At 48.0% G+C, this 27089-nt stretch overlaps 1 protein-coding gene across 1 annotated transcript in view; it reads right to left on the bottom strand.

Moving 5' to 3' along the window:
• The window catches only part of DNAH1 (dynein axonemal heavy chain 1), a 799478-nt gene that overhangs the window by 496700 nt on the left and 275689 nt on the right, over positions 1 to 27089 (bottom strand). The window contains exons 22-23 of the mRNA XM_030205737.1: positions 23419 to 23583; positions 6484 to 6605 (exon numbers count right to left, since the gene is read on the bottom strand). Of these exons, the coding sequence (XP_030061597.1) occupies positions 6484 to 6605; positions 23419 to 23583 (287 nt within the window). The remainder of the gene's footprint in view (positions 1 to 6483; positions 6606 to 23418; positions 23584 to 27089) is intronic.

Raw genomic sequence — 27089 nt, 5'->3', positions numbered from 1 at the left:
AATACTTGAGAACGATAATGATGATCCAGAATTAGCAATGTTGTAAAATACAGTCTGTATTGTAGTGGTCTTTAAAAAGACCTTTGTTCTGAAGCGTGAGCCAGATCTGTTGCATGAGCGTCTGGGCTGTGCAGTCTAAGAAGCCAACCAGATGATCAATGTGGAATAATGAATTAGACGAGTAATATCTGGGGATAATCAGGTTAATGCCAGTTTTTTTTCTGTTTAATTGATCTCCTCTTGTTTCACTGTCCCTATTTAGTGGTCTAAAGAAGAGAATAGAATTACCTGACAAATAATTCCTATATATTACTTTTTCTGAATTTCTGACAAGTTGTGTTATCGCTTGTAAAAATTTAAATGGTTATAATTAAAAATAATAATAATAAAAAAAAGATATAGTGGAAGGGCGAGGTGCAGAGAAGGGCGACAAAAATGATAAAGGGGATGGGACGACTTCCCTATGAGGAAAGGCTAAAGCGGCTAGGGCTCTTCAGCTTGGAGAAAAGGCGGATGAGGGGAGATATGATAGAGGTCTATAAAATAATGAGTGGAGTTGAATGGGTAGATGTGAAGCGTCTTTCACGCTTTCCAAAAATACCAGGACTAGGGGGCATGCGATGAAGCTACAATGTAGTAAATTTAAAACTAATCGGAGAAAATGTTTCTTCACTCAACGTGTAATTAAACTCTGGAATTTGTCGCCAGAGAATGTGGTAAAGGTGGTTAGCTTAGCAGAGTTTTAAAAAGGTTTGGACGGCTTCCTAAAGGAAAAGTCCATAGACCGTTATTAAATAGACTTGGGGAAAATCCACTATTTCTGGGATAAGCAGTATAAAATGTTTTGTACGTTTTTGGGATCTTGCCGGGTATTTGTGACCTGGATTGGCCACCGTTGGAAACAGGATGCTGGGCTCGATGGACCTTTGGTCTTTCCCAGTATAGCAATACTTATGTACTTATGTACATATCCCATGACACTGGTGGAGGTTTGACCGGGGGCTTTGACAAAAGCAAACCTCTCATGAAGAGAACAACTAAAGGCTGTCCAGAGACAGGCTTACCCTCTACAGGGCGATGATAAGCACTAATCACACTAAGGTAAACTCTTATGGAGTTGGTCTTGAGACCAGACTCTGATAAGTGTAGAAGGTATTCAAGCAAGATCTGTGTAGGACAAGAAAGAGGATCTAGGGCCTTGCTGTCACACCAGACGGCAAACCTCCTCCATTTGAAAGAGTAACACCTCTTCGTGGAATCTTTCCTGGAAGCAAGCAAGACTCGGGAGACACTCTCTGACAGACCCAAGGAGGTAAATTCTAAGCTCTCAACATCCAGGCCGTGAGAGTTAGAGACTGGAGGTTGGGATGTAGAAGTGTCCCCTTGTTCTGGGTGATGAGGGCTGGAAAACACTCCAATTTCCACAGTTCTTCGGAGGACAACTCCAGAAGAAGAGGGAACCAAATCTGACGCGGCCAGAAGGGAGCAATCAGAATCATGGTTCTGCAGTCTTGTTTGAGTTTCAGCATAGTCTTTCCTACTAGAGGTATGGGACGATACACATATGGAAGGCCTGATCCCCAATGCAGGAGAAAAGCATCTGCTGCTAGTCTGTCATGGGCCTGAAGCCTGGAACAGAATTGAGGGACCTTGTGATTGATCTTAGAGGCAAAAAGATCCACCGAGGGGGTGCCCCACACTCGGAAGATCTTGCGGGCAACGCCCATGTTCAGCAACCACTCGTGAGGTTGCATACCTTGCTCAGTCTGTCGCCCAGACTGTTGTTTACGCCTGCCAGATAAATGGCTTGGAGAAACATGCCGTGATGGCGTGCCCAAAGCCACATCTGGACGGCTTCCTGACACAGAGGCGAGATCCAGTGCCCCCCTGCTTGTTGGTGTAATACATTGCAACCTGATTGTCTGTCTGAATCAGAATAATGTGGTTGGACAGCTGGTCTATGAAAGCCTTTAGAGCGTTCCAGATCGCTCACAATTCCAGGAGATTGATCTGAAGACCTTTTTCTACATGAGCTCCCCACCCCAGGAGGGATGCATCCGTTATCAGCACGTTTTGTGGCTGAGGAATTTGGAATGGACGTCCCAAAGTCGAATTGGATCGGATCGTCCACCACTGAAGACAATTCCAAAAGTCGGTGGACAGCTGGTTCACATCCTCTAGATTCCCTGCAGCTTGATACCCTGGGAAGCTAGGGTCCATTGAGCTGCTCATATGTAGATGTGCCATGGGGGTTACATGAACTGTGGAGGCCATGTGCCATTTGCCGAGCCGTGATCTGTTGAGACGTTCAAACTATGAACACCAGAGACAGGAGATTGTCTGCCTTGGCTCAGGAAGATAAGCTCGAGCTGTCTTTGTGTTCAACAGAGCTCCAATGAATTCCAACTTTTGAACTGGGGTGAGATGGGACTTGGAATAATTGACCACGAACCCCAGTAACTCTAGCACTTGAATAGTCATTCGCATGGACTGTAGAGCACCTGCCTCAGAGGTGCTCTTTACCAGCCAGTCATCGAGATAAGGGAACACATGAACTCCCATTCTGTGAGGTGATGCTGCGACTACCACTAGGTACTTTGTAAACACTCTGGGTGCAGACGCCAGACTGAAAGTGCTGTGTTCCCAACCAAAATCAAAGATACTTCCTGTGAGCTGGAAGTATCGAGATGTGTGTGTAAGCATCCTTTAAGTCCAGAGAGCATAGCCAATCGTTCTCTTGAATCATGGGAAGAAAATTTGTTCAGGGCCCTTAGGTCTAAGATGGGACGCATCCCCCCTGTCTTTTTCTGCACAAGGAAATACCTGGAATAGAATCCTAGCCCTTCTTCCCCTGGTGGAACGGGTTTGATCGCTTGGGCCTTCAGAAGGGCGGAGAGTTACTCTGCAAGTACCTGCTTGTGCTGGGAGCTGTAAGAATGAACTCCCGGTGGGCAATTAAGAGGTTTGGATTCCAGATTGAGGGTGTATCCTAACCGGATTATTTGAAGAACCCACCAGTCGGAGGTTATGAGAGGCCACCTTTGGTGAAAAAATATCAACCTCTCCCCAACCGGCTATGCTTAACTGGAGCCAGTCAAAAGCCTGTCCCTTGCTTTTGCTGCGGAGCAGCAGGGGTCTTAGACGCACGTTGTTGACACAAACGAGCGTGCTGGGGCTGAGCCTGGGCAGGTTGCCGAGAAGCAGGAGTGTACCTACGCCTAGGATAGGAATAGGGAGCACTCCTCTTCCCCCAAAAAAACCTCCTAGATGAGGAGGTAGTAGCAAGACGCCCGGCGGGAGACAGAATCCATAGCATCATTATGCTTCTTGATCTGATCAACAAGATCCTCTACTTTCTCACCAAAAAGGTTGTCCCCCCGGCAAGGAACAATCCGCCATTCGCTGCTGGACCGAATGATCCAGGTCAGAGACATGCAGCCATGAGAGTCTGTGCACCACTATACCTTGAGCAGCAATTCTGGATGCTACATCAAAAGTGTTGAACGTAGCCCTGGCCAGGAATTTTCGACATGCCTTCTGCTGCCTGACCACTTGGCGAAAATGCTTGGCTTGCACCGGAGGGAGTGCATCAACCAAGCTAGACAGTTGCCTCACCGAGTTCCTCAAGTGTACGCTTGTGAAGAGCTGGTATGATTGAATTTTGTCACGTCTGTGGCCGTGACCACCCTCAGACTTACCTTACTTCTGGGGGTCAGCTTCTAAGCTGGCTTCTGCCTATCCTTTCTGGAGTAGTTTTCCTTCTGTGTGCTGGCTGCTTCCAGCATGGCTCTAATTACTCCACTCTACTGCACCTGGGGGTGCTGCCTGAGTTAGCTCTACCTCTGTCTCCAGTCTGGCTCTGTTTGCTCCTCTGTGCTGCACCTAGGTATTCTCTCTATGTTCTGTGTGCGCTCTGCCTGCTCCTTGGTTTGTGCTCCTCTCACCCACTGGTGGCCAGAGCCAGTGGCTGCCATAGTTTGTCTTGCTGTTCCTACCCGTTCCAGACTTTAACCCGGTCCGGTTCTTCCAGGCTGCCAGACTTCTCTCTCTTGTTTGTGCCTGGACAGCCTCCGTAGTTGCTTACAGATGGCTGCAGCTGCTCCTCAGGCGTTGAAGGGCTTTATTAATCACTTAGAGACTGCAGCCTTTGCATCGTCTAAGGTCCCTGGTATGTTAGAGTGCTCTGTGCACTGCTACCTCGTCCAGTTCAGTGTGAGTTTCTAGCTTGTTACTAGTAGCTTGGGCATAGCTTTTCTTGTTGGCTTGTGTACAGCTTTACTAGTTCTCCTGTGTGTTGTGTTGTGTGAGTTCCTAGCGTGTGACTAGTTAGCTTGGGCATAGCTTTGCTTGTTAGCTTGTGTACAGTTTTACTAGTTCTCCTGTGTTTTGCTTAGTATGGGTTTCTAGCTTGTGACTAGTTAGCTTGGGCATAGCTTTCTTGTTAGCTTGTGTACAGCTTTACTAGTTTTCTTGTGTTTAGCTTTCTGGCTTTCCTGTGTGTGCTTTCCTTTGCTTCTGGAGCTTCAGCCCTAGTCCTGTCCGTTGCCAGTACTCCTTGCTACTGGAGCTCCAACCATAGTCTTGCTACTTGACCTGACCATTGCCTGAATCTGACTACTCTCTGCCTGAACCCCGATACTTGCTGCCTGACTCGACTACTGCCTGAACCTGGATATTCTCTGCCTGTGGCCAGACCTAACTATTGCTGGAACCCGGACATTCCCTGCCTGTCTGCCTTGCTTTCGCCTAGGTTCCTGGGGGCACATCTGTATCCTGATTCCTGTTGTTCCTGCTTGCTAGTTCCAGTTCCGGTTTTCCTGTAAGCCCTGCTGGCTGCCCGAACCTGAGGGCTCAACCCTCGGGGAACGGTGGCTAAGCGTAGGTGAAGCCTAGGTCCAGTGTGTTCCTGTCACAAAGATGACCCTGCTGAACAGATGAGTAGCCTAATGGTTAGTGCAGTGGACTGTAAACCAACGCACACAGGTTCAAACCCCACTATAACTCTTTTTTTGACCTGAAAACTACCTGCTGTACCTGAATGTACACCACTTCAATAGCTTCAGGCTTACAGATGTCATACATTTAGGTAAAGTAGGTATTTTTCTGTTTCTGGAAGACTCAGAATTATTAAAAAAAAAAACCTGAAGTCGGTCTGTGGATCCCTTGGTTCACAGTCCACTGCACTAACAACTAGGCTTCTCCTCTGACCTGATTGCTGCTTTGTTCGGAATAGCCATAATACCTGCAGCTGACATAGAGCCTGCTATTCCTTTCCAGTTTAATTTTTCAGGTGAGAGGGAGGGAGACAGCAACCACTGGGGGATTAAGGAAAGGACATGCCTTAATCCCTCCTTAGGTCTGCTGCTCAATTAGAGCAACTTTTTGTAACTTGGATGTGACAAACAGGTCTAGATAAAAACATCCCTCTTTTTAGACATGAATGTTTCTTCCCATTCGAAAATTCATGATGGCCATCCTACTTTTACGCCCTCCCTAGTCCCGCCCAAAACATGCTTACAACACACCATTGCTACTGGACAAACTGCAGTGTGAAATTCCCAATTCTGACTTTTCAAAATTACGATTTGGGTATTTTTAGCAGATGAACCTTTTAAGATGATCATCTGATTTGAAAATGAGCACCATACTGTATTTTGGTTTTGGTATTATATGTTTATTGTTTGATGTTATTTCTGTTTTTAAGCTAATTTTCCATACAAAGTGAAAACTTCATAATTTTGAAAAAGTTCAATAAACGAACAAACAAAAAAGACTGGAAGCTAACTAGTCAGCCTAGTAAGGTACAGATAGTAAGCAAGCTCTAGTTAACCTTTCTTTCCAGGTGCTCTCTATAGAACTCCATGCCTGGGCTAAGAAATGAAAGATTTCAATGAATGAAATAGGAAAGACAGTAGGATATATTTCAGTTAAAATTGCAGAAAGCCATGGCATAATATTGTGAGTGGAGGAGTGGCCTAGTGGTTAGGGTGGTGGACTTTGGTCCTCGGGAACTGAGGAACTGAGTTCGATTCCCACTTCAGGCACAGGCAGCTCCTTGTGACTCTGGGCAAGTCACTTAACCCTCCATTGCCCCAGGTACAAATAAGTACCTGTATACAATATGTAAGCCGCATTGAGCCTGCCATGAGTGGGAAAGTGCGGGGTACAAATGTAACAAAAATAAAAAAAAAATAATATTGGCTAGAGCATAAATGCTACTGTTACAACATATGGGCCTAAGTCCTGGCATACCATAAGCCTGGTCCACAGCCACTAGCACTGAACTGCTGGTATTACAATAACAGGATTCTTAATCAGTGACATTATGAAGTCAGTGCCACTGTAATTGCTGGGACCCATATCCTAACATTGCAATGGTTTTGCCTCAAGGTCTGGAATGTAAATGGCTAGAAATCTGGCATTGCATTAGTCGGACTTGGGGTCCTAATATTGTGCCAGTTGAATCCTCAGTCCTGGTATTACCTGGGGAAAGCTCCTCTCTTGGTCTCCAAATATTCACTTAGTCCCTTCTGTACCATCTCGAGTAGTTTGTTACATTCTCTCAGGTTGTCCAGCAGTCTGGGATCAGGACATAATGAAATTACCTGACAGAAAGAAGCAGAGGCTCATCAATATGTGCTGGAAAAATTGTGACATCACCTATACCAGCAATGGGTTGCATCAGGACTATATTGTAGAGAGGTGCATTTGAATCAAACTGAATGGGATACTGATCTGAAAAAGAAAATTTGGGGGCTGTCAGTTCCAGAAACGAACAGAAAAGGTCCTCTGAAAATTTTAAATCCTGTTCATTTGACTCGGTCCCATTAAAGTGTATGTGACCAAAGCAATGAATTTTGTGTATTTCAAAGAAAGACTAAGTGGAACTGGTTGGGCTGGGATAAGGAGGAAGAAGATGACCAAAACTGTTTTTTTTTCAGTTTCGGCTGAAACAGAAAATGCAGCTGAAACTCATCACCTGGTTTCAGCCAAAGCCGAAACTGAAAACTCAAGCTTGGTTCTGTAAATGTGAACCAGTGAGGGCCAAAGGGGACTGTCAGAGCTTCCAGTCATAAGAACATAAGCATTTACCATACTGGGACAGACCAAAGGTCCATCAAGCCCAGTATCCTGTTTCCAACAGTGGCCAACCCAGGTCACAAGTAACTGGCAAGACCCCAAAACATTATGGTGCTTATCCTATAAATAAGAAGTGGATTTTCCCCAAGGCCATATTAATAATGGCTTAGGAACTTTAATTTTAGGAAAGTGTCTAAACCTTTTTTAAACCTTGCTAAGCTAACTGCTTTTACTACATTACCTGGCAACAAATTCCAGAGTTTAATTACAGGTTAAGTGAAGAAATATTTTCTCTGATTTGTTTTAAAATTACTACTTTGTAGCTTCATTGCATGCCCCCCTAGTCCAAGTATTTTTGGAAAGAGTAAACAAGTGATTCACGTCTACCCATTCCACTCCACTCACTATTTTATAGACCTCTATCATATCTCCCTTCAGCTGTCTCTTCTCCAAGCTGACGAGCCCTAGCGACTTTAGCCTTTCCTCATAGGGAAGTCGTCCCATCCCCTTTATCATTTTTGTTGCCCTTCTTTGTACCTTTTTCTAATTCCACTATATATTTTTTGAGATGTGGTGACCAGAACGGCACACAGTATTCACAGTGTGGTCATACCATGGAGCAATATAAAGGCATTACAATATCCTCATTTTTGTTTTATATCCCTTTCCTAATAATACCTAACATTCTATTTGCTTTCTTAGACACTGCTACATACTGAGCATAGGGTTTCAACGTATCATCAACAATGACACCTATATCCTTTTGCTGATAGGTGACTCCTAATGGGGAACCTTGCATCACGTAGCTGTAGTTCAGGTTCCTCTTTCCCAACTGCATCATTTTGCACCTGCTCACATTAAACGTCATCTGCCATTTAGATACTCAGTCTCCCAGTCTCGTAAGGTTCTCTTGCAATTTTTCACAATCCTCTTGCGATTTTAACAACTTTGAATACAGCGGTCCTAGTACAGACCCCTGTGAAACCCCACAAACTACAGTTCTCCATTGGGAATACAGACCATTTAGCCCTACTCTTTGTTTTCTATCTTTTAATCAGTTTTTAATCCACAGTAGAACACTACCTCCTATCCCATGACTCTCCAATTTCCTCTGGAGTCTTTCAAGAGGTACTTTGTCACATGCCTTTTGAAAATCCAGATACACAATATCAATAGGCTCACCTTTATCCACATGTATGTTCACCCCTTCAAAGAAATGTAGTAGATTGGTGAGGCAAGATTTCCCTTCACTAAATCTATGTTGGCTTTGCCTCATTAATCCATGCTTATGTATATGCTCTGTAATTTTGTTCGTTATAATAGTCTCTACCATTTTACCCGGCACCATGAGGCTCACCGGTCTATAATTTCTGGAATCACCTCTGGAACCCTTTTTAAAAATCGGTGTTACATTGGCCACCCTCCAATCTTCCAGTACCATGTTTGATTTTTAAATATAAGTTACATATTACTAACCATAGTTCCGCAGGTTCATTTTCAATTCTATCAGTACAATAGGATGTATACCATCCGGTCCAGATGAATTGCTACTCTTCAGTTTGTCAAACTGCACTATCACATCTTCTAGGTTTAAAGAGATTTGATTCACTTTCTCTGACTTGTCTGCATTGAATGCCATTTGTGGCACCGGTATCTCTTCCACATCTTCTTCGGTGAAGACTGAAGCAAAGAATTCATTTAATCTCTCTGCTATGGCCTTGTCTTCCCTGAGTGCCCCTTTTACCCCTTGGTCATCTAGCAGTCCAATTAATTCTCTTGCCAGCTTCTTGCTTCTAATATACCTTTATAAAGTTTTTACTATATGTTTTTACTTCCAACAAAATCTTCTTTTCAAAGTCTCTCTTTGCCTTCCTTATCAGGGCTTTCAATTTCACTTGCCATTCCTTAAGCTGTTTCCTATTATTTTCATTCGGTTTCTGAAGGTTTTTTTTTTTTTTTAGTTCTAATAGCTTCCTTCACCTCACTTTTTAACCATGCCGGCTGTTGTTTTGCCTTTCTTCCTCCTTTATTAATACATGGAATATATCTGGCCTGGGCTTCCAGGATGGTATTTTTGAACAGCATCCATGCCTGATGTAAATTTTTGATCTTTGCAGCTGCTCCTCTAAGTTTTGGGTTTTTTTACCGTTCTCATTTTGTCATAGTCTCCTTTTTGAAAGTCTGTATCCCTCTGCTAAACGTGGTGTATCCAAGCCAAATATAATAATTCAAATAATAAAACACCATATTTTACCTCCAAGCAATATAGCCTCCACACACATGGGCCGTAGCTAATGAAATCAAACTAAAAGCCACAGTGCTTATACAGCGGCTGACTTTGCACCACACTCAGAATGAAAGCTGACATTATCAGGGGCATTTTCGAAAGAGAAGGGCGCCCATCTTCCGACACAAATCGGGAGATGGGCGTCCTTCTCTCAGGGTCACCCAAATCTGCATAATCGAAAGCCGATTTTGGGCGTCCTCAACTGCAGTCCATTGCAGGGACAACCAAAGTTCACGGGGGCGTGTCAGAGGCATAGCGAAGGCAGGACTGGGGCGTGCATAAGAGATGGGCGTCCTCGACCGATAATGGAAAAAAGAAGGGCGTCCCTGACGACCATTTGGTCGACTTTACTTGGTCCATTTTTTTTCACGACCAAGCCTCAAAAAGGTGCTCAAATTGACCAGATGACCACCGGAGGGAATCGTGGATGACCTCCCCTTACTCCCCCAGTGGTCACCAACCCCCTCCCATCCAAAAAAAAAAGCTTAAATTTTTTTTTTTTGCCAGCCTCAAATGTCATAACCAGCTCCATGACAGCAGTATGCAGGTCCCTGGAGCAGTTTTAGTGGGTGCACTGCACTTCAGGCAGGCGGACCCAGGCCCATCCCCCCCCCTACCTGTCACACTTGTGCTGGTAAATGTGAGCCCTTCAAAACCTACCAGAAACCCACTGTACCCACATGTAGGTGCCCCCTTCACCCCTTAGGGCTATGGTAGTGGTGTACAGTTGTGGGGAGTGGGTTGTGGGGGGGGGGGGGGGGGTTGTGGGGCTCAGTAGCCAAGGTAAGGGAGCTATGCACCTGGGAGCAATTTGTGAAGTCCACTGCAGTGCCCTCTAGGGTGCCCGGTTGGTGTCCTGGCATGTGAGGGGGACTAGTGCACTACGAATGCTGGCTCCTCCCATGACCAAATGCCTTGGATTTGGTCGTTTTTGAGATGGGCGTCCTCGGTTTCCATTATGGCCGAAAACCGAGGACGACCATCTCTAAGGTTGACCATCTCAACATTTAGGTCGACCATCTCTAAGGTTGACCTAAATGTTGAGATTTGGGTGTCCCCAACCATATTATCGAAACGAAAGATGGATGCCCATCTTGTTTCGCTAATAGCGGGTTCACCGCCCCTTCGCCAGGACGACCTTAGAGATGGGCGCCCTTAGAGATGGTCATCCCCATTCGATTATGCTCCTCCACAACTCCATAGGCTAACTCCTAAGGAGCTTATCTTCGCAAATTTACAGATTTACATTCTAGCTAAAATTTTGTATCAAAAGCATTTTATTTATTGGGCTTTATTAACCAGCTTTATGAACTGATTACATTACATTACATGACACTTATATCCCACACATACCTTTTGGCTCACAAGAAAGAAAACAGGAACAACTCCAGGCATTATATTTTTAACAGTGTTTACATTATAATAACCTAACTCCTTAAAAATTTTCTAAATAAAAACATTTTCAACAATCTTTGAAAAATCATATAATTAGATTGTCTTCTAAGAACAGATGGTAAATGGTTCCAGTGTGTAGCTGAGAGCAACAACGAGAGTCCAAATCTCCCGCAAAAAACACAAGAAAACAACAAGACAAGTGGAAGAAATCCAGAAAGACCAAACTGAAGTCACAGATGTTGAGAAACCAAAATATTTTATTAGGACCCAACACGGTCTGCGTTTCGGCCAAAAGAGGCCTTCTTCAGGGGTCTACAAATTGGCATGTACGGATGTTCCTCCAAAGGGTCTCACAAAATGAGACGATCCCTGTAAGGTCAAGGTCTTTTTTTAAACCTGTGTGTGACCAAGCAAGCAGACTTCTGGCTTCCAAAATTCATGTCTCACTCTCAGACTGCTTGCTTGGTCACACGCAGGTTTAAAAAAAGACCTTGACCTTACAGGGATCGTCTCATTTTATGAGAACCTTTGGAGGAACATCTGTGTATACCAATTTGTAGACCCCTGAGGAAGGCCTCTTTTGGCCGAAACACGGACCGTGTTGGGTCCTAATAAAATATTTTGGTTTCTCAACATCTGTGACTTCAGTTTGGTCTTTCTAGATTTCTTCCGCTTGTCTTGTTGTTTTCCAGTGTGTAGCTGCCAAATATGTAAATGTACTACAGAAAACCTTTTTATAAACCACCTTTTTGGGATCTGGAAATTGTAAAATTAAAAAACATCTGGATTCAGGGGAAATATTCCTAGAAGACAATCTTATTAACCCAGACATATAAGCAGGTACTTCACCATGCACTATAAAAATACTAAACACAGTTTAAAAATAACTCGCACTTGTAAAGGCAACCAGTCTAATTGGATAAACAATGGGGTAACTATCAAATCAATCAAGCTGTAGTATTTAACAGCATTTGAAATTTCTTAATCACTACAACATCAACTGTAAATAATATTACAATAGTCAATATGTGACAATACCATAGTTTGCACAATCTAAACACTTCAGGAATAAACTAGATCTTACATGATTAGTTTCTACAATACTTCCACAGTCATGTCTCCAAGACATCTCTCATTTCTGAAACAGGCAATATCCAACTCTCACTCTCTGGGTTCCCTGGCTGTTAGGTCCTGGTAAGGGCTCCCTTCCCTGACTCAGGGTGAGTTCCCAGAATCCTCCCTACTCCAACCCTTCTGGGTCTTCTCCAGCCTGGAAAATTCCCACTCTACTCTCCGAGGCTCCCTGGCCTTTAACAGGATCAAAAAGACAGGTCAACACCAAATTCGTTGGCCTATGCAAAACATTTGCAGATCAGTCTTTCAGTTTCACTTCTCAGCATTCCTTGTTTCAGGGAATGGGCTTAGCAACTTCAGAATGGTTCTGTTTTAGTCGGCTGCCACCCATGTAGCCATCACTGTTAAGGTACTACTGGAGGAGTGGAACGCCGGTACTACCTGAATACTACTGAGCAACAGGACAACCTCATGTTTTGTGCCTACTGATGGACTTTTACTTATGCACTCTACCTCTGCTTTTGGCTGTTTGGCCACACCTTATTACTGCACTGGACATTTGTGCCTTATCCAGTTTTACTGTTTACTAACAAAACAAGTTTGCTGTTTACTAATGTACAGACAGAATGCAGGGCTATTAGACATATAGCTTGTAACAGTAGTTTGCAAGGCCTATACAAGACCAGCTTGCACGTAGCAACGCCATCTGAATAGGCGACCTTGGAGGGTGCTGACACCCCCCTGCATTCCTGAGCCGCACCTTATCTCCTGTGCTAGAAAGGAGCATTGTGTGTGTACAGAATAAGCTGCTAAGTTTCGTTTTTCTTGCCAGTATCATTTCAGTGTTATGACGTGTGTACGTACTGGGACTACAATTTTGTACTGTAAGAACTACAAATGTTTACTGCGCATGACAGGTATGACGTGTAAGGGGCCAAATGCGCAGGCCCAGTAGGGAAGTATAAATGTAAGCGTCAGATGATTTATGACACACAGTGTCCCGAGGCTACTCGGTGCTGTTCACTTGCTAGCAATAAAGTTGCCTTGTTCGGAACCAAAATTTGCCTTTCGTCTCCTGATTTCCCACCTGTTTCATTGGCGACCCAGATGGGACAGAAGTAGAAAGGGGAATCGGATTATATTCTTCCCCTCCCCCACTGCGGTCGGATCGGGTCATCGACCCCCACCTGAGAAGGTGGTGAGTGGCCACCGCTGATTTCAGCGTCCATCTCCCGGAGGAGGGCCGATCCACTCCGCCTGACTGTAGAGGGGGCTGTGTGGTTCCGACAAGGCACCTTTTTCCATTTCAGAGAGAAGCGTACGACGGCGCAGCCTGCGACCCCGGCGGACAGGCGAGTATACTCTACGTAGTGACCGGCCCAGTAAGGACCGAAGAAGAGGCGTGATCACCCTCTTTTAGCCAGTGACTAATACGGACTATTGGTATCCGACTAGGTCCCGAAACTCACTAGGCTCCGACGACGAAACCGAGCGGCGAACGGGAGGGTTTCTTGTGGCGTATGAAAGTGTGTGAATGGGCTTGCAGTTCCAGGCCGGGCGACCGCGTCCTGGTCAGGCCGAGTGTTGACCCTTCTGTGTCTGGTGGAACGAGACCCCTTACTCCTCCACCTCCCCTTTCCCCCTTTTGTCCGTCACCTGTCCTTTGGCACTCAGGTTAGGATGGGCGGGGGTGGGTCCTCACCGTTAGATTTAATGACGGAACACTTTAGCGAAGTGTTCGACCTAGATAAATGTAGCAGGGCCGGGATGATACAGAGATGTCAATTTATGTGGCCAGGGCTAGGAATTGCTGGATGGCCCCCGGAAGGGTCATTCGAGTATGAAAAAGTGGCGGCGGTCATGAATATTGTTATAATTGAGGGAAACCCAGGCTGTCCCGAGGACATTCCATACATAGAAGCGTGGTTGGATGTAGTCCGGGATCCGCCGGCTTGGGCCCAACGGAAGGTAGAAAAGGCCGCCCTTATGTTGGTAAAGCAGAGAAAAGGCCGGAAAACCAAACTTAGAACCCTGCCGACCCATGCCTTCGCTCTCCAAAGCTCGGCAACCGCTGCCGTCCCGAAGGCCGCAGGGACCGCCCCCATACGGCCTACCGCCCCTAGCACTGAAGCCACTGAGACCACGCCCCCTGCTACCAGAGTCAAGGCAGGAACTACGCCCAGTACCACCAACACACTTTCTAGAAAAAAACCCCCAAAGAAAACCGCAGGAAAAGTTCAGGGTTCGGCCGAGAAGAAGCCTCCAAAAGCCCCGATACTTGCTACGGCGGAAGCATACGAAGACGACATTGCGCCGCCGCCCTATGCTCCTATGTACCCTGACCTTACGGGCCTAGCAGAAGGCCCCGCTGACGCCGAGACTTCCGGGTCAGAGTCGGATGCCGGGGAGACGTCCCGCCCAGCCTCACCTGAGTCACCTGGCCTCGCAACCACACGGAAGAGTAAACGGGTTGTGAAGAACATTACTCGGTTCCCCCAATCGAGTCCGCAACAGGCCCTTCCGTCCAGCCGAAAAGGGGGAACCTCCCACTTATTCCCAGTTCGACAGTCCACCACCTATACCCCTAACCCGGCGGAAGGGGGGGGGCCAGCCCATCGAATCAACAGTTTATAGCCACGTTCCCTTCTCAAGTGCCGATTTGTATAACTGGAAATTCCACGGGCCGTCCTACGACCAGAAACCCGAGCAGCTGATAGAGCTGGTGGAAGGCATTATATACAGCTATAATCCAACTTGGGCAGACCTTAGGCAGTTGAGCGCCCACATCCTGACCTCTGAAGAACGCCGCCTTTTACAACAAAATATGGAGCAAGCCATCCGGGATGCGAATCCGGCCCATGCCAATTTACAGAACCTAATAGAAACGGAGGCGCCCATCGCTGCTCCCACGTGGGACTACCGAACCGCCGAAGGCCAAACCTTTATCCGCCGATACCAGCAGGCGTACCTGGCCGCCTTAAAGAAGGGGAAGCAGAAGGTTACCAACATGGGAAAAATCCACAGTGTAGTCCAACAAAAGGACGAGAGTCCAGGGGACTTCCTTGAACGACTTATGGAAGCATTCAGAAGGCACAGCCCGATAAATCCCGAAGACCCTAAGAACCTCCCAACCGTGGTTATGAGTTTTGTTAGCCAGTCAGCACCGGATATACGAAGAAAGCTACAGAGAACGGAGGGGTTCGAAGGGATGAGCCTAAGCCAACTGAAAGCTATAGCTGATCGCGTATTCGGATATCGCGACCAGGAGGAGAAGGTGGAGGCCCGGAAGGAATCGACCAGACGGATGCGGGAGAAGGCAGATGTGTTGGCCACGGTGCTGGAAGAACGAATGAGGTCTAGACCAAAGGGGAGGGGCAGGAGAACAAGAGGAACGCGGTCCCCCATAGGGCGTAACCAGTGTGCAAATTGCCGACAAGAAGGACACTGGTGGGCTGATTGTCCAGAGGAGATACGGGACAACCCGAGAGAAGAGGAATCATGGGACCGGCAGAGAGAGGAGGAGACCGGCGACCGCACGGGGGACCCTAGGCGAGGCCGTGGAAGGGGCCGAAGAGAGAGAGGACGGGATGACCGGAGGGAATGGCAGATGGCTGTGGACGCTACCCGAGACAGCACAGCATGAAGAAACCGGGAGGGCAGAGTCCCCACTGACCCTCTGGTGGAAATTCGGGTGGGGACAGAATCTATGAAGGCCTTACTAGACACGGGGGCCCAGCGATCTGTTATCACCACTGCCATAGCCCCAGCCACGAAAGAAACTATACCAATTGTGGGAGCCTCCGGGAAATCCCTTGCGGCCCCCCTCCTCAAAGAGCGCCAAGTCCAGATCGGAGGGACGATGGTGTCCCATCAGTTCATACACATCCCTGGATGCCCGGTCCCCTTGATTGGTCGAGACCTACTCTGTAAGCTCCAGGCCACCTTGAAGTTCAAGACTACGGGTGAAGTGGAAGCTCGCTTTGAAGATCGGCCAGTGACACTTATCTGTCCAGTAAGAGAAGAATGGAGACTACACGTTCCCCCAACTGTAGGACCCGGCGACTGCCGTTACGACCAGAACACCCCTTTCGCCCAGCAGAGGCGAGCCATAATGGATGAAGTGCCTGATGTATGGGCAGAATTGAACCCCGGCGGACTGGCCGTTAACGCTATCCCCATCTGGATTGAGCTCAAACCAAATGCTCAAGTTGTCAACCAAGGACAATACCACATCCCCTATGCAGCCCGGCATAGTATGCATACACATCTACAGAAACTCCTTCAACAGGGAGTCCTTAAACCAATCAGATCCGCATGGAACACCCCATTGTTGCCCGTTAAGAAACCAGGAACATCCGAGTACAGACCCGTCCAGGACCTGAGGAAAGTCAACAACCAGGTAGCCGACATAGTTGCCCTCGTACCAAATCCATACTCCATCCTAGCCCAAGTGCCATCTCAGACCAAGTGGTACAGTGTCATTGATTTGAAGGACGCCTTCTTCTCCATCCCTCTTGCTGTCGACAGCCAAAAGTTGTTTGCCTTCACGTGGGAAGACTTGCAGACGGGAACCAAGCAGCAATATACATGGACCCGTCTTCCCCAGGGGTTCAAGAACTCGCCTACCCTCTTCGGCGACCAACTCGCCCAGGACCTGAAGACGTATCAGGACGAGTATGGGCCGGTCGTCCAATACGTGGATGACCTGTTGGTGGCCCGTGAAACGTACACCGAATGTGCTGAAGCTACCCTCTACCTCTTGAAGACCCTGGAAGCCCAGGGGTACCGGGCCAGTCGCAAGAAGGCACAGATATGCGAGATCGAAGTCGAGTATCTGGGGTTTCGCCTCCGAGAAGGAACCCGAAGGCTCGGTATCCCCCGAACCCAAGCTATTCGCAACCAACCCACTCCTGCAAACAAGAAGGAATTACGGGCACTCCTCGGAGCCGCTGGATATTGCCGCATTTGGATCATCAATTTTGCTATCCTGACCCACAGTTTGTATGCCAAGCTGAAGGGGCCTGAACTCGAGGGCCAGGATCTCCAGTGGGAGAAAAGCGAACTGAAAGCCCTTCAGGACCTTAAGGATGCCCTTGCGGCTCCACCAGCGCTCGGACTGCCAGATGTGACTAAGCCGTTCCACTTGTTCATCGACGAAAAGAAGGGATTGGCACTTGGAGTCCTCACCCAACTGGTCGGTACCTGGCAACGCCCTGTAGCATACCTCTCCAAGAGCATGGACAACGTGGCACGAGGATGGCCGGGCTGCCTACGAAGCATTGCGGCTGCTTGTCTCCTGATACACGAGGCCAATAAACTCACATTCGGCCAAACACTTTTTGTGACCACACCCCACACCATCCGCGGCCTACTCGAGAGCCACGGACCCAGATGGATGACCAACTCCCGATTGGTCAAATACCAAGCCCTCCTGTGCGAAAATCCGGAGGTGCGGATCCTGGACACGACCAACCTCAATCCTGCCACCCTCCTTCCGGCCCCTGAACCACCACTCCACGACTGTGAAGAGGTAATGGCCACTGTGCACTCGAGCAGACCTGACCTGAAGGATCAACCCTGGCAAGGGGGCATCACCCTTTTTACCGATGGAAGCAGCCAGGTGATAGAGGGAATTCGAAGAGCTGGCTATGCGGTGGTGTCTGAGGACCATGTGATCGAGGCTATGGCTCTGACACCCGGAACATCAGCCCAGAAAGCGGAGCTAATCGCCCTCACCAGAGCCCTCCTGTGGGCTGAAGGAAAAGTTGTCAACATTTACACCGACTCCAAATACGCTTTCCTCACCCTCCAGGTGCACGGAGCCTTGTACAAGGAGAGGGGATTTCTGACAGCTGAAGGGAAAGGACTTGCAAATGCCGCTGAGATCTGCCAATTACTCGAGTCGGTATGGAAGCCGAAGAAGGTGGCTGTGATGCACTGCAGGGCCCACACTGGAAGAACGGACCCTATCGCCCGGGGAAATCAGCGGGCAGACGACGCTGCAAAAAGGGCAAGTCAGCTCCCCTACTCCTCTCACCCTCCTGACCCCGTACTCGTCGTCCAGCTCCCTACGGAGACCCCTATCTACACCCCCCAAGAAACGGAATGGGCCCAACAAGAGGGTCTACAGTCACGCAATGGCTGGTGGATACTACAGGATGGGCGCATATGGATACCCGAAGCCCTGGCCTGGACGGTAGCCAAGGAGGCTCACGACCGCACCCACCTGGGCAGGGACGCCCTGGGGCGCTTACTTGAGAAGACCTACTACATCAACAAACTATCCCTGTGGACCAAAAACGCTTCCAGCCGATGCGCGACTTGTGCCCGGAACAACCCTCGAACGGGGCCCGGCCCTATGCCAGGACATGTTCTCCGAGGCACCAGCCCTTTCCACGTGTGCCAGATTGACTTCACACACATGCCCCCGGCGCGCGGCTACAAAGCTATCCTCGTCGCCGTGTGTACCTACACCGGATGGAGTGAAGCCCAGCCTACTAGAACGGAAATGGCTAAAGAAGTTACCTCCCTACTGCTTCATCAAATCCTACCCAGATACGGCCTCCCCAAGCAAATAAACTCTGACAACGGCCCCGCCTTCGCTAGTGAAGTAACACAACAGCTCAGTACCAGACTGGGCCTCGATTGGAAGTTGCATTGTGCCTGGAGACCTCAAAGCAGTGGAGTAGTGGAGAGGGCTAACCGATCCCTGAAGAACCAGCTAGCCAAGCTCTGCCAAGAAGCAAAAGCCAAGTGGCCCGACCTGCTTCCACTGGCCTTGCTGCATCTTAGGTGTACCCCCAAGGCTACCGGCCTTACTCCCTACGAGATGATGTATGCTAGGCCACCACCACTACCCTCCTTTCCCGACTCCTTGCAGATACAGGGTGAGAGTTCCTTAGTGAAACAGATGAGAGCCTTACACCAGGTAGTGCAAGACATCCAGCAGTACACTGAAAGAGTAGCTCCCTTGGTCCTCACCAATCCTACGCACAGGTTCAGGGTGGGAGACGAGGTCTGGGTAAAAGAGTGGGATGAATCTGACTGCCTAAAGCCAAAATGGAAGGGGCCCTCCCTTGTTCTCCTAACGACCTCCACCGCTGTTAAAATTGCAGGAAGCCCAGTGTGGATACATTGGACCCGATTGAAGCCTGCTGCTCCCACTAGCAGCACCCTGAAGCGTTGGACTGCGCACCAACATCCTGACGCTCCATTACGGCTGACTCTAAGAAAGACGTGAACCACCAGATTCATGCCTGCCCAGCAACAGGAACTCAGTTTCTGGACCCACTGCGTTTTTGGCTCTCTCTTTATCGCAGCCTTCATCGTGGGCCTCATTATCTTCTTGCTGCAAAAGCTCGGATACCTCCCACCACATATATAATGCTGACCATCTTCCTTCTCCTGTGTGCAGTTCCGAGCTATCATCCTGCCACCCTGAGCCTGAATTGCACTGAATGTTTGCGCCTCGTGCGCCACCGTATAGAGGGAGGATATCACCTAGTCACTACCCTCATTCACCAGACGCAGCCCCCGGAAGGCGATTGCCAGCTTCTCCCGACTTGTGCCCTCATCACTCCGAATGGCCTCCAACAGTTCCACAGATGCCTCCAAGGAAATCTCACTATCTGCCACAGCCCTACCAAACCAAGATACTACAATGTCACCCTCAGCGTAGGACTCCCTGCGTATGTGGCCGGACCTCCGGGAGTCGAGGGAGATGGCATTCTGTATTACATTAATTCTACTCGTATCCTTGTCGGTGGCATCCAAACTGTAGCAACCCTCACCTTCGACGTCTGTGCCGCCATGGACAAGCACCCTTGGTCTCGCAAGTGTGGTAGCCAGAGTTGGCGAGAGGCATACGTTAAGGACCACAAGTATGTCTGCCCCTTCAGTCCAGACATGAGATGCTGCTCCCCGTGGGTGTGGCTCCCATGCGCCGGCGACACTCGAGCCTCGGGCTGGGACCGAGTATGTGCTTATACGGGAGGAGGATATGCCGGATGCGCCGGCCTGGGCAAATTTCGTCGAGGTTCTGGTAACTATGTGTCCCTAGACTGGCCCATCCGAGGACACGACATGCCCTGGAGAGGAACGTGGGGCCTCGGCATTGACGGCGGAGGAATGGATCCGTTGACATATATTACCATATATCAGAGTCTCGAAACGAAGCCTCCTACGCACTACCAGACTACTGTTGTCGGCTACCAAGACGTATTTGATGAAATTGCTCGTGCTGAGCAGACCGAGACTAAATTCCCCATTTCCCCAGAAGCCCGAAATATGTTCCTCAATTTGGCTGAAAACATCGCCCTCTCCCTCGGAATTGCCAACTGTTTCGTCTGTGGAGGCACCGACATGGGTGAACAATGGCCCTGGGAAGCGAGAGAGATCCGACAACACACATGGGATGCACTCAACACCACTAACATTACCTTTCCCCAACGGCCGAAGCCGTACGAATGGGCCCTGAGAACAAATATCATAGGTACCCTCTGCGCTAGTCGAGCGCCATCGAAGCGTTACTCTGTACCAGTGGGAGACTCTGCTTGTACGGGGGTTCTTCAGTATAATGGCAGCCGGACGACCTGGTGGCAAACGGACAACCTGCCCGCCCCGGAGCCTATCTGGACAGAACCCACCTTGAACACGACATGGACATACGGAGGGAACGCCTCCCTCAAGTGGGTAGCCCCGGCGGGCTACTACTATATCTGCGGACGCAGGGCCTATGAACAACTCCCGACCCGCTGGTACGGTACCTGTCTCTTGGGCACGGTCCGACCTAGTTTTTTCCTTCTGCCCATACAAGTCGGCGAAACTTTGGGTATCCCCCTATACGTGGAAAAGGGGCCTGATAACCCTACCCGACGAAAACGGTCTTTCCCAATCATCAAGCCCAAAGTCCAGATTGGAGACTGGAAGGACAACGAGTGGCCGCCTGAACGTATCATTCACTACTATGGACCGGCCACATGGGCTGAAGATGGTACATACGGTTACCGCACCCCTATCTACATGCTGAATCGCATTATTCGCCTACAGGCCGTACTCGAAATCCTTACTAACGATTCGGCCCTGGCCCTCAATATCCTAGCTCGACAGAACACTAAGCTCATTACCGCCGTCTACCAAAATCGCTTGGCTCTTGACTACCTCTTAGCCCAGGAGGGCGGGGTGTGTGGCAAGTTTAACCTCAGTAATTGCTGCTTACAGATTGATGACCAGAGCCATGTCATCAGGGAAATAACTGACCGGATGGTCAAACTAGCCCACGTCCCCGTCCAAACCTGGAACAGTGCGTGGGATTGGACTTCCTCCCTCACCAGCTGGCTCCCAACCTCCGGGAGCCTGCAAGGCCTCCTCGTCATGGGTGGCCTGTTCTTGCTGTCTTGCCTAATAATACCTTTGTCTCTCCCCTTAGTTTTCAGGTGTCTCCGCTCCACCATGGAAAGCATCGCTGATCGCCGTGCTGCTGCCCAGCTTATGGCTCTCCAGATGTACTCCCCCATTCCCCAGTCTGATGAAGCTGACGATGAAGCACCTTGTGGCTGATGTGCACTTTGAACCCCCTGAGTCACTCAATGGGTCATCACCCTTGTGCCAGCAAAAGACCGGCTACAAAGGGGGGGGGATTCCACTAGGGGCCCTCCGTCTCGACCCCGGCGAAGCAACCAACGGCTGTGCAAGGGCTTAGGGCTCGCTTGTTGCCTCCCTCGCTAACTATCCTTGTCCTTTCTTTCCTTTTCAGGGTTCATGGAGGTGATACTCTCCACCAGAATGGATGTTCAAGTATCAAAAGGGGGGAATGAAGGAGTGGAACGCCGGTACTACCTGAATACTACTGAGCAACAGGACAACCTCATGTTTTGTGCCTACTGATGGACTTTTACTTATGCACTCTACCTCTGCTTTGGCTGTTTGGCCACACCTTATTACTGCACTGGACATTTGTGCCTTATCCAGTTTTACTGTTTACTAACAAAACAAGTTTGCTGTTTACTAATGTACAGACAGAATGCAGGGCTATTAGACATATAGCTTGTAACAGTAGTTTGCAAGGCCTATACAAGACCAGCTTGCACGTAGCAACGCCATCTGAATAGGCGACCTTGGAGGGTGCTGACACCCCCCTGCATTCCTGAGCCGCACCTTATCTCCTGTGCTAGAAAGGAGCATTGTGTGTGTACAGAATAAGCTGCTAAGTTTCGTTTTTCTTGCCAGTATCATTTCAGTGTTATGACGTGTGTACGTACTGGGACTACAATTTTGTACTGTAAGAACTACAAATGTTTACTGCGCATGACAGGTATGACGTGTAAGGGGCCAAATGCGCAGGCCCAGTAGGGAAGTATAAATGTAAGCGTCAGATGATTTATGACACACAGTGTCCCGAGGCTACTCGGTGCTGTTCACTTGCTAGCAATAAAGTTGCCTTGTTCGGAACCAAAATTTGCCTTTCGTCTCCTGATTTCCCACCTGTTTCACTACCACCCAAGCAGGTTCCTGTTGTTCACTCTATCTGCACTAGGGTGGATTATACCCAAGTTGTCTGATGGTAGGCATTCTTGAGAGGATCTGACTGGGACTGGGGTTGGGGTCCCCCCCTTCCCTTGTGACAGAACATATACCCCAGCATAGGTGCCAAAAATGTGAATGAATAAACATTCAGCTTATTCTGCTTGTGTAGTCATTGTTTGTTTAAAGATATACAAACAGAAATTACTTTTATTTGTCATGTCTAACATTCCTCCCAAAATGAAAGCATATCACAAATGAGCAAAAATTTAGACCTTCTTTGGAACAGGTGTAAATTTGTATGATGCTATATATGTGTGCTACTACAGTTGGTTCTGGGTGCTTATTCATAGACACACATGGTGCCTTTATAAAACAGGTTTTAAATAGGTGCCTTTTTTCCAATTTTGACATAGGTAAGCTTGAAGTTGATCAACCATCCCCCCCCCCATCAGAATTCATGCCCAGTTTTCCAAGAAGCTCAGAGAAATGGGAACCTGAACCCCTATGAACCTTCTAACTATAAGGAGTGCCCAGAACAAGAATTACAGCTTTATTTATTTTTTTTTAAACACAAGAATTTGTTGAGAGCGAACACAGTATGTCTTTACTGCAGTTTTCTGCCACTGTTGGTGCCTTTTCACTCCTCTCTCAGTGCCATGTGGCAATCCTGCTACTGTTGGTGCTGTTTTGCCCCTCTTTTGATGACTTAGTCTTAGGCTGTTCATGCTACTGTTGTTGTGACATTTTCTCCTGTTTTGCTGCCTTGGGATGTTCCCTTTATTGTTTGTGCTGTTTTGCTCCTCTTTTGGTGTCTCTGCTGCTGCTGCTGCCAAACAGCAACATTCATAAAACTTGGATGGAAAACCACAATGTAAGAGTCCAAGATAGGAATGGAAACTAATGAGCATTGTGATCCATAAAATTAACTGAAAGAGGAAACTGATCTGAAAACAAACCACAAATTTTTTTTTTGGTGCATATCCATAATACACTGTTGTCACAATACAAACACTCAGTATTCTCACACATGAAATATGTAGACACAATACTACAGGCACCTGTTTGTTTTCGTTGGCACTTTTCATGATCTTCCTCCAGGTCCTTTCCATGGTCTGGTATCGCTTGCTCTCTACAGGCAGTTGCCTATTGATGTCCTCTGAACTGAAGATGGGTTCCAGGTATAGCCAGGAGCGCTGACAAGTTAGCCATTCCTCCAGAACATCCTGACAGGAAAAATAAGAAAGTCAGCTCCAGAATGGTGGAAAGAAATAATATAAGGATCAACATTCAAAGGGGTTTAACTGGGCAGGACAGGCTCTTGCCTGGTTAACCCCCACGGAGCTGGCCGACTGCTCACATTCAGTGGCACTCAAATGGGTAGAACTAAATATCATTTCTAACCAGCCATTCTCTAACGGTAAGGTTAGAAGTAATCCAAGAGCAGAGTTTGGGTAGACTCCTACTTATACAGTTATCTGTGATATTCAGACCACTAATCGGTTAAGTGTTTGGATAATATTAGGGCACCAAAAATGCTGGCCCTACCTTATCCACCAAGCTAATTGGGTACCGATCTGTATATTGGCCAGTGCCTGGTTAACTTCCAGATTGCCGTACTAATCTGGATATTTAATGGAGGTTGGACATGTCCCAGCATTGAATATCCAGGGTTAATTCAGCCCACGGCTGTGAGAGGCTTACAAGCTTCTTACCACCACTGGCTGAATATCAGGCCCATACTTCCTAAAATATTTGGAAGATTACCACTGAAACATAACAAGGAGAATAGTCAGCCCATGGTGGTAACCAGCTTGCAAGCTGCTTCCAGCTGTGGGCTGTCCTAATCTCAGATAGTCAATGCTGGGGCATATACGGCTCCTGACATTGAATATCCAGGTATGTCTGTTGATCCAGAAGTTAACCAGGTACCGGCTGATATTCAGACTGGTGCCTGGTTAACTCGCATAAAGTTATAATAGCTGTTTTGCTGTCCTATGTGGTTACCTGGAGGGGCATAATTGAACGGGGCACTTAAGTTTTCATGAGGGCGTCCTCACAGGACGGCCCCGTAGAGGGGCGGGGAAACCCATATTATCGAAACAAGATGGGCATTACATAGTAACATAGTAACATAGTAACATAGTAGATGACGGCAGAAAAAGACCTGCATGGTCCATCCAGTCTGCCCAACAAGATAAACTCATATGTGTATACCTTACCTTGATTTGTACCTGCCTTTTTCAGGGCACAGACCGTACAAGTCTGCCCAGCAGTATTTCCCGCCTCCCAACCACCAGTCCCGCCTCCCATCACCGGCTCTGGCACAGACCGTATAAGTCTGCCCTCTACTATCCTTGCCTCCCAACCACCAACCTCTCTTCCCCCACCTGCTCCGCCACCCAATTTCAGCTAAGCTTCTGAGGATCCCTTCCTACTGCATAGGATTCCTTTATGCATATCCCACGCATGTTTGAATTCTGTTACCATTTTCATCTCCACCACCTCCCGCGGGAGGGCATTCCAAGCATCCACCACCCTCTCCGTGAAAAAATACTTCCTGACATCTTTTTTGAGTCTGCCCCCCTTCAATCTCATTTCATGTCCTCTTGTTCTACCGCATTCCCATCTCCGGAAAAGATTTGTTTGCGGATTAATACCTTTCAAGTATTTGAATGTCTGTATCATATCACCCCTGTTCCTCCTTTCCTTCAGGGTATACATGTTCAGGTCAGCAAGTCTCTGCTCATACATCTTGGAACGCAAATCCCATACCATTCTCGTAGCTTTTCTTTGCACCGCTTCCATTTTTTTAACATCCTTCGCAAGATACGGCCTCCAAAACTGAACACAATACTCCAGGTGGGGCCTCACCAACGACTTGTACAGAGGCATCAACACTTCCTTTCTTCTGCTGATCACACCTCTTTCTATACAGCCTAGCAACCTTCTCGCTATGGCCACCGCCTTGTCACACTGTTTCGTCGCCTTCAGATTCTCGGATACTATCACCCCAAGATCCCTCTCCCCCTCAGTACCTATCAGACTCTCACCGCCTAACACATGGAGTGGAGGAGTGGCCTAGTGGTTAGGGTGGTGGACTATGGTCCTGGGGAACTGAGGAACTGAGTTCGATTCCCGGCACAGGCAGCTCCTTGTGACTCTGGGCAAGTCACTTAACCCTCCAATGCCTGCCGCATAGAGCCTGCCATGAGTGCGAAAGCGTGGGGTACAAATGTAACAAAAAAAAAAGTCTCTCGTGGGTTTCTACTCCCTAAATGCATCTCTTTGCATTTCTTCGCATTGAATTTTAATTGCCAAACCTTAGACCATTCTTCTAGCTTCCTCAGATCCCTTTTCATGCTTTCCACTCCCTACCGGGTGTCCACTCTGTTGCAAATCTTAGTATCATCTGCAAATAGGCAAACCTTACCTTCTAACCCTTCGGCAATGTCACTCACAAATATATTGAACAGAATCGGCCCCAGCACCTATCCCTGAGGCACTCCACTACTCACCTTTCCCTCCTCCGAGCGAACTCCATTTACCACCACCCTCTGTCGTCTGTCCGTCAACCAGTTCCTAATCCAGTTCACCACTTCGGGACCTATCTTCAGCCCATCTAGTTTATTTAAGAGCCTCCTGTGGGGAACCGTGTCAAAAGCTTTGCTAAAATCTAAGTAGATTACGTCTATAGAACGTCGATGATTCAATTCTCCAGTTACCTAATCAAAGAATTCAATGAGATTAGTTTGGCACGATTTCCCTCTGGTAAAACCATGTTGTCTCGGATCTTGCAACTTATTGGCTTCCAGGAAATTCACTATCCTTTCCTTCAGCATCGCTTCCATTACTTTTCCAATAACCGAAGTGAGGCTTACCGGCCTGTAGTTTCCAGCTTCTTCCCTATCATCACTTTTGTGAAGAGGGACCACCTCCGCCGTTCTCCAGTCCCTCAGAACCTCTCCCGTCTCCAAGGATTTATTAAACAAATCTTTAAGAGGACCCGCCAGAACCTCTCTGAGCTCCCTCAATATTCTGGGGTGGATCCCGTCCGGTCCCATGGCTTTGTCCACCTTTAGCTTTACAAGTTGTTGATACACACTCTCTTCCGTGAACGGTGCTGTATCCACTCCATTCTCAGGTGTACTTTTGCCAGTCCCTCGCGGTCCTTCTCCAGGATTTTCTTCAGTGAAAACAGAACAAAAGTATCTATTTAGCAAATTGGCTTTTTCTTCATCATTATCTACATAGCGGTTCTCTGTATCTTTTAGTCTCACAATTCCCTTTTTAGTCATTCTTCTTTCACTAATATACCTGAAGAAATTTTTGTCGCCCCTCCTTACATTTCTAGCCATTTGTTCTTCCGCTGCCGCCTTCGCCAGACGTACCTCTCTCTTGGCTTCTTTCAGTTTCATCCGGTATTCCTCCCCGTGTTCATCTTTCGTTTCGATAATATGGTCGGGGACGCCCAAATCATGAAATTTAGGTCGACCCTAGAGATGGACGTCCTTATGTCGTTTTTGAGATGGTCATCCCCAGTTTTCAGCGATAATGGAAACCGAGGACGCCCATCTCAAAAACGACCAAATCCAAGCCATTTGGTCATGGGAGGAGCCAGCATTCGTAGTGCACTGGTCCCCGACATGCCAGGACACCAACCGGGCACCCTAGGGGGCACTGCAGTGGACTTCAGAAAAAGGTCCCAGGTGCATAGCTCCCTTCCCTTGGG

This window comes from Microcaecilia unicolor, chromosome 6 (assembly GCF_901765095.1).
Source record: "Microcaecilia unicolor chromosome 6, aMicUni1.1, whole genome shotgun sequence".
In the NCBI taxonomy this organism is placed as follows: domain Eukaryota; kingdom Metazoa; phylum Chordata; class Amphibia; order Gymnophiona; family Siphonopidae; genus Microcaecilia; species Microcaecilia unicolor.
This window is presented reverse-complemented; position numbering and strand designations above follow the sequence as displayed.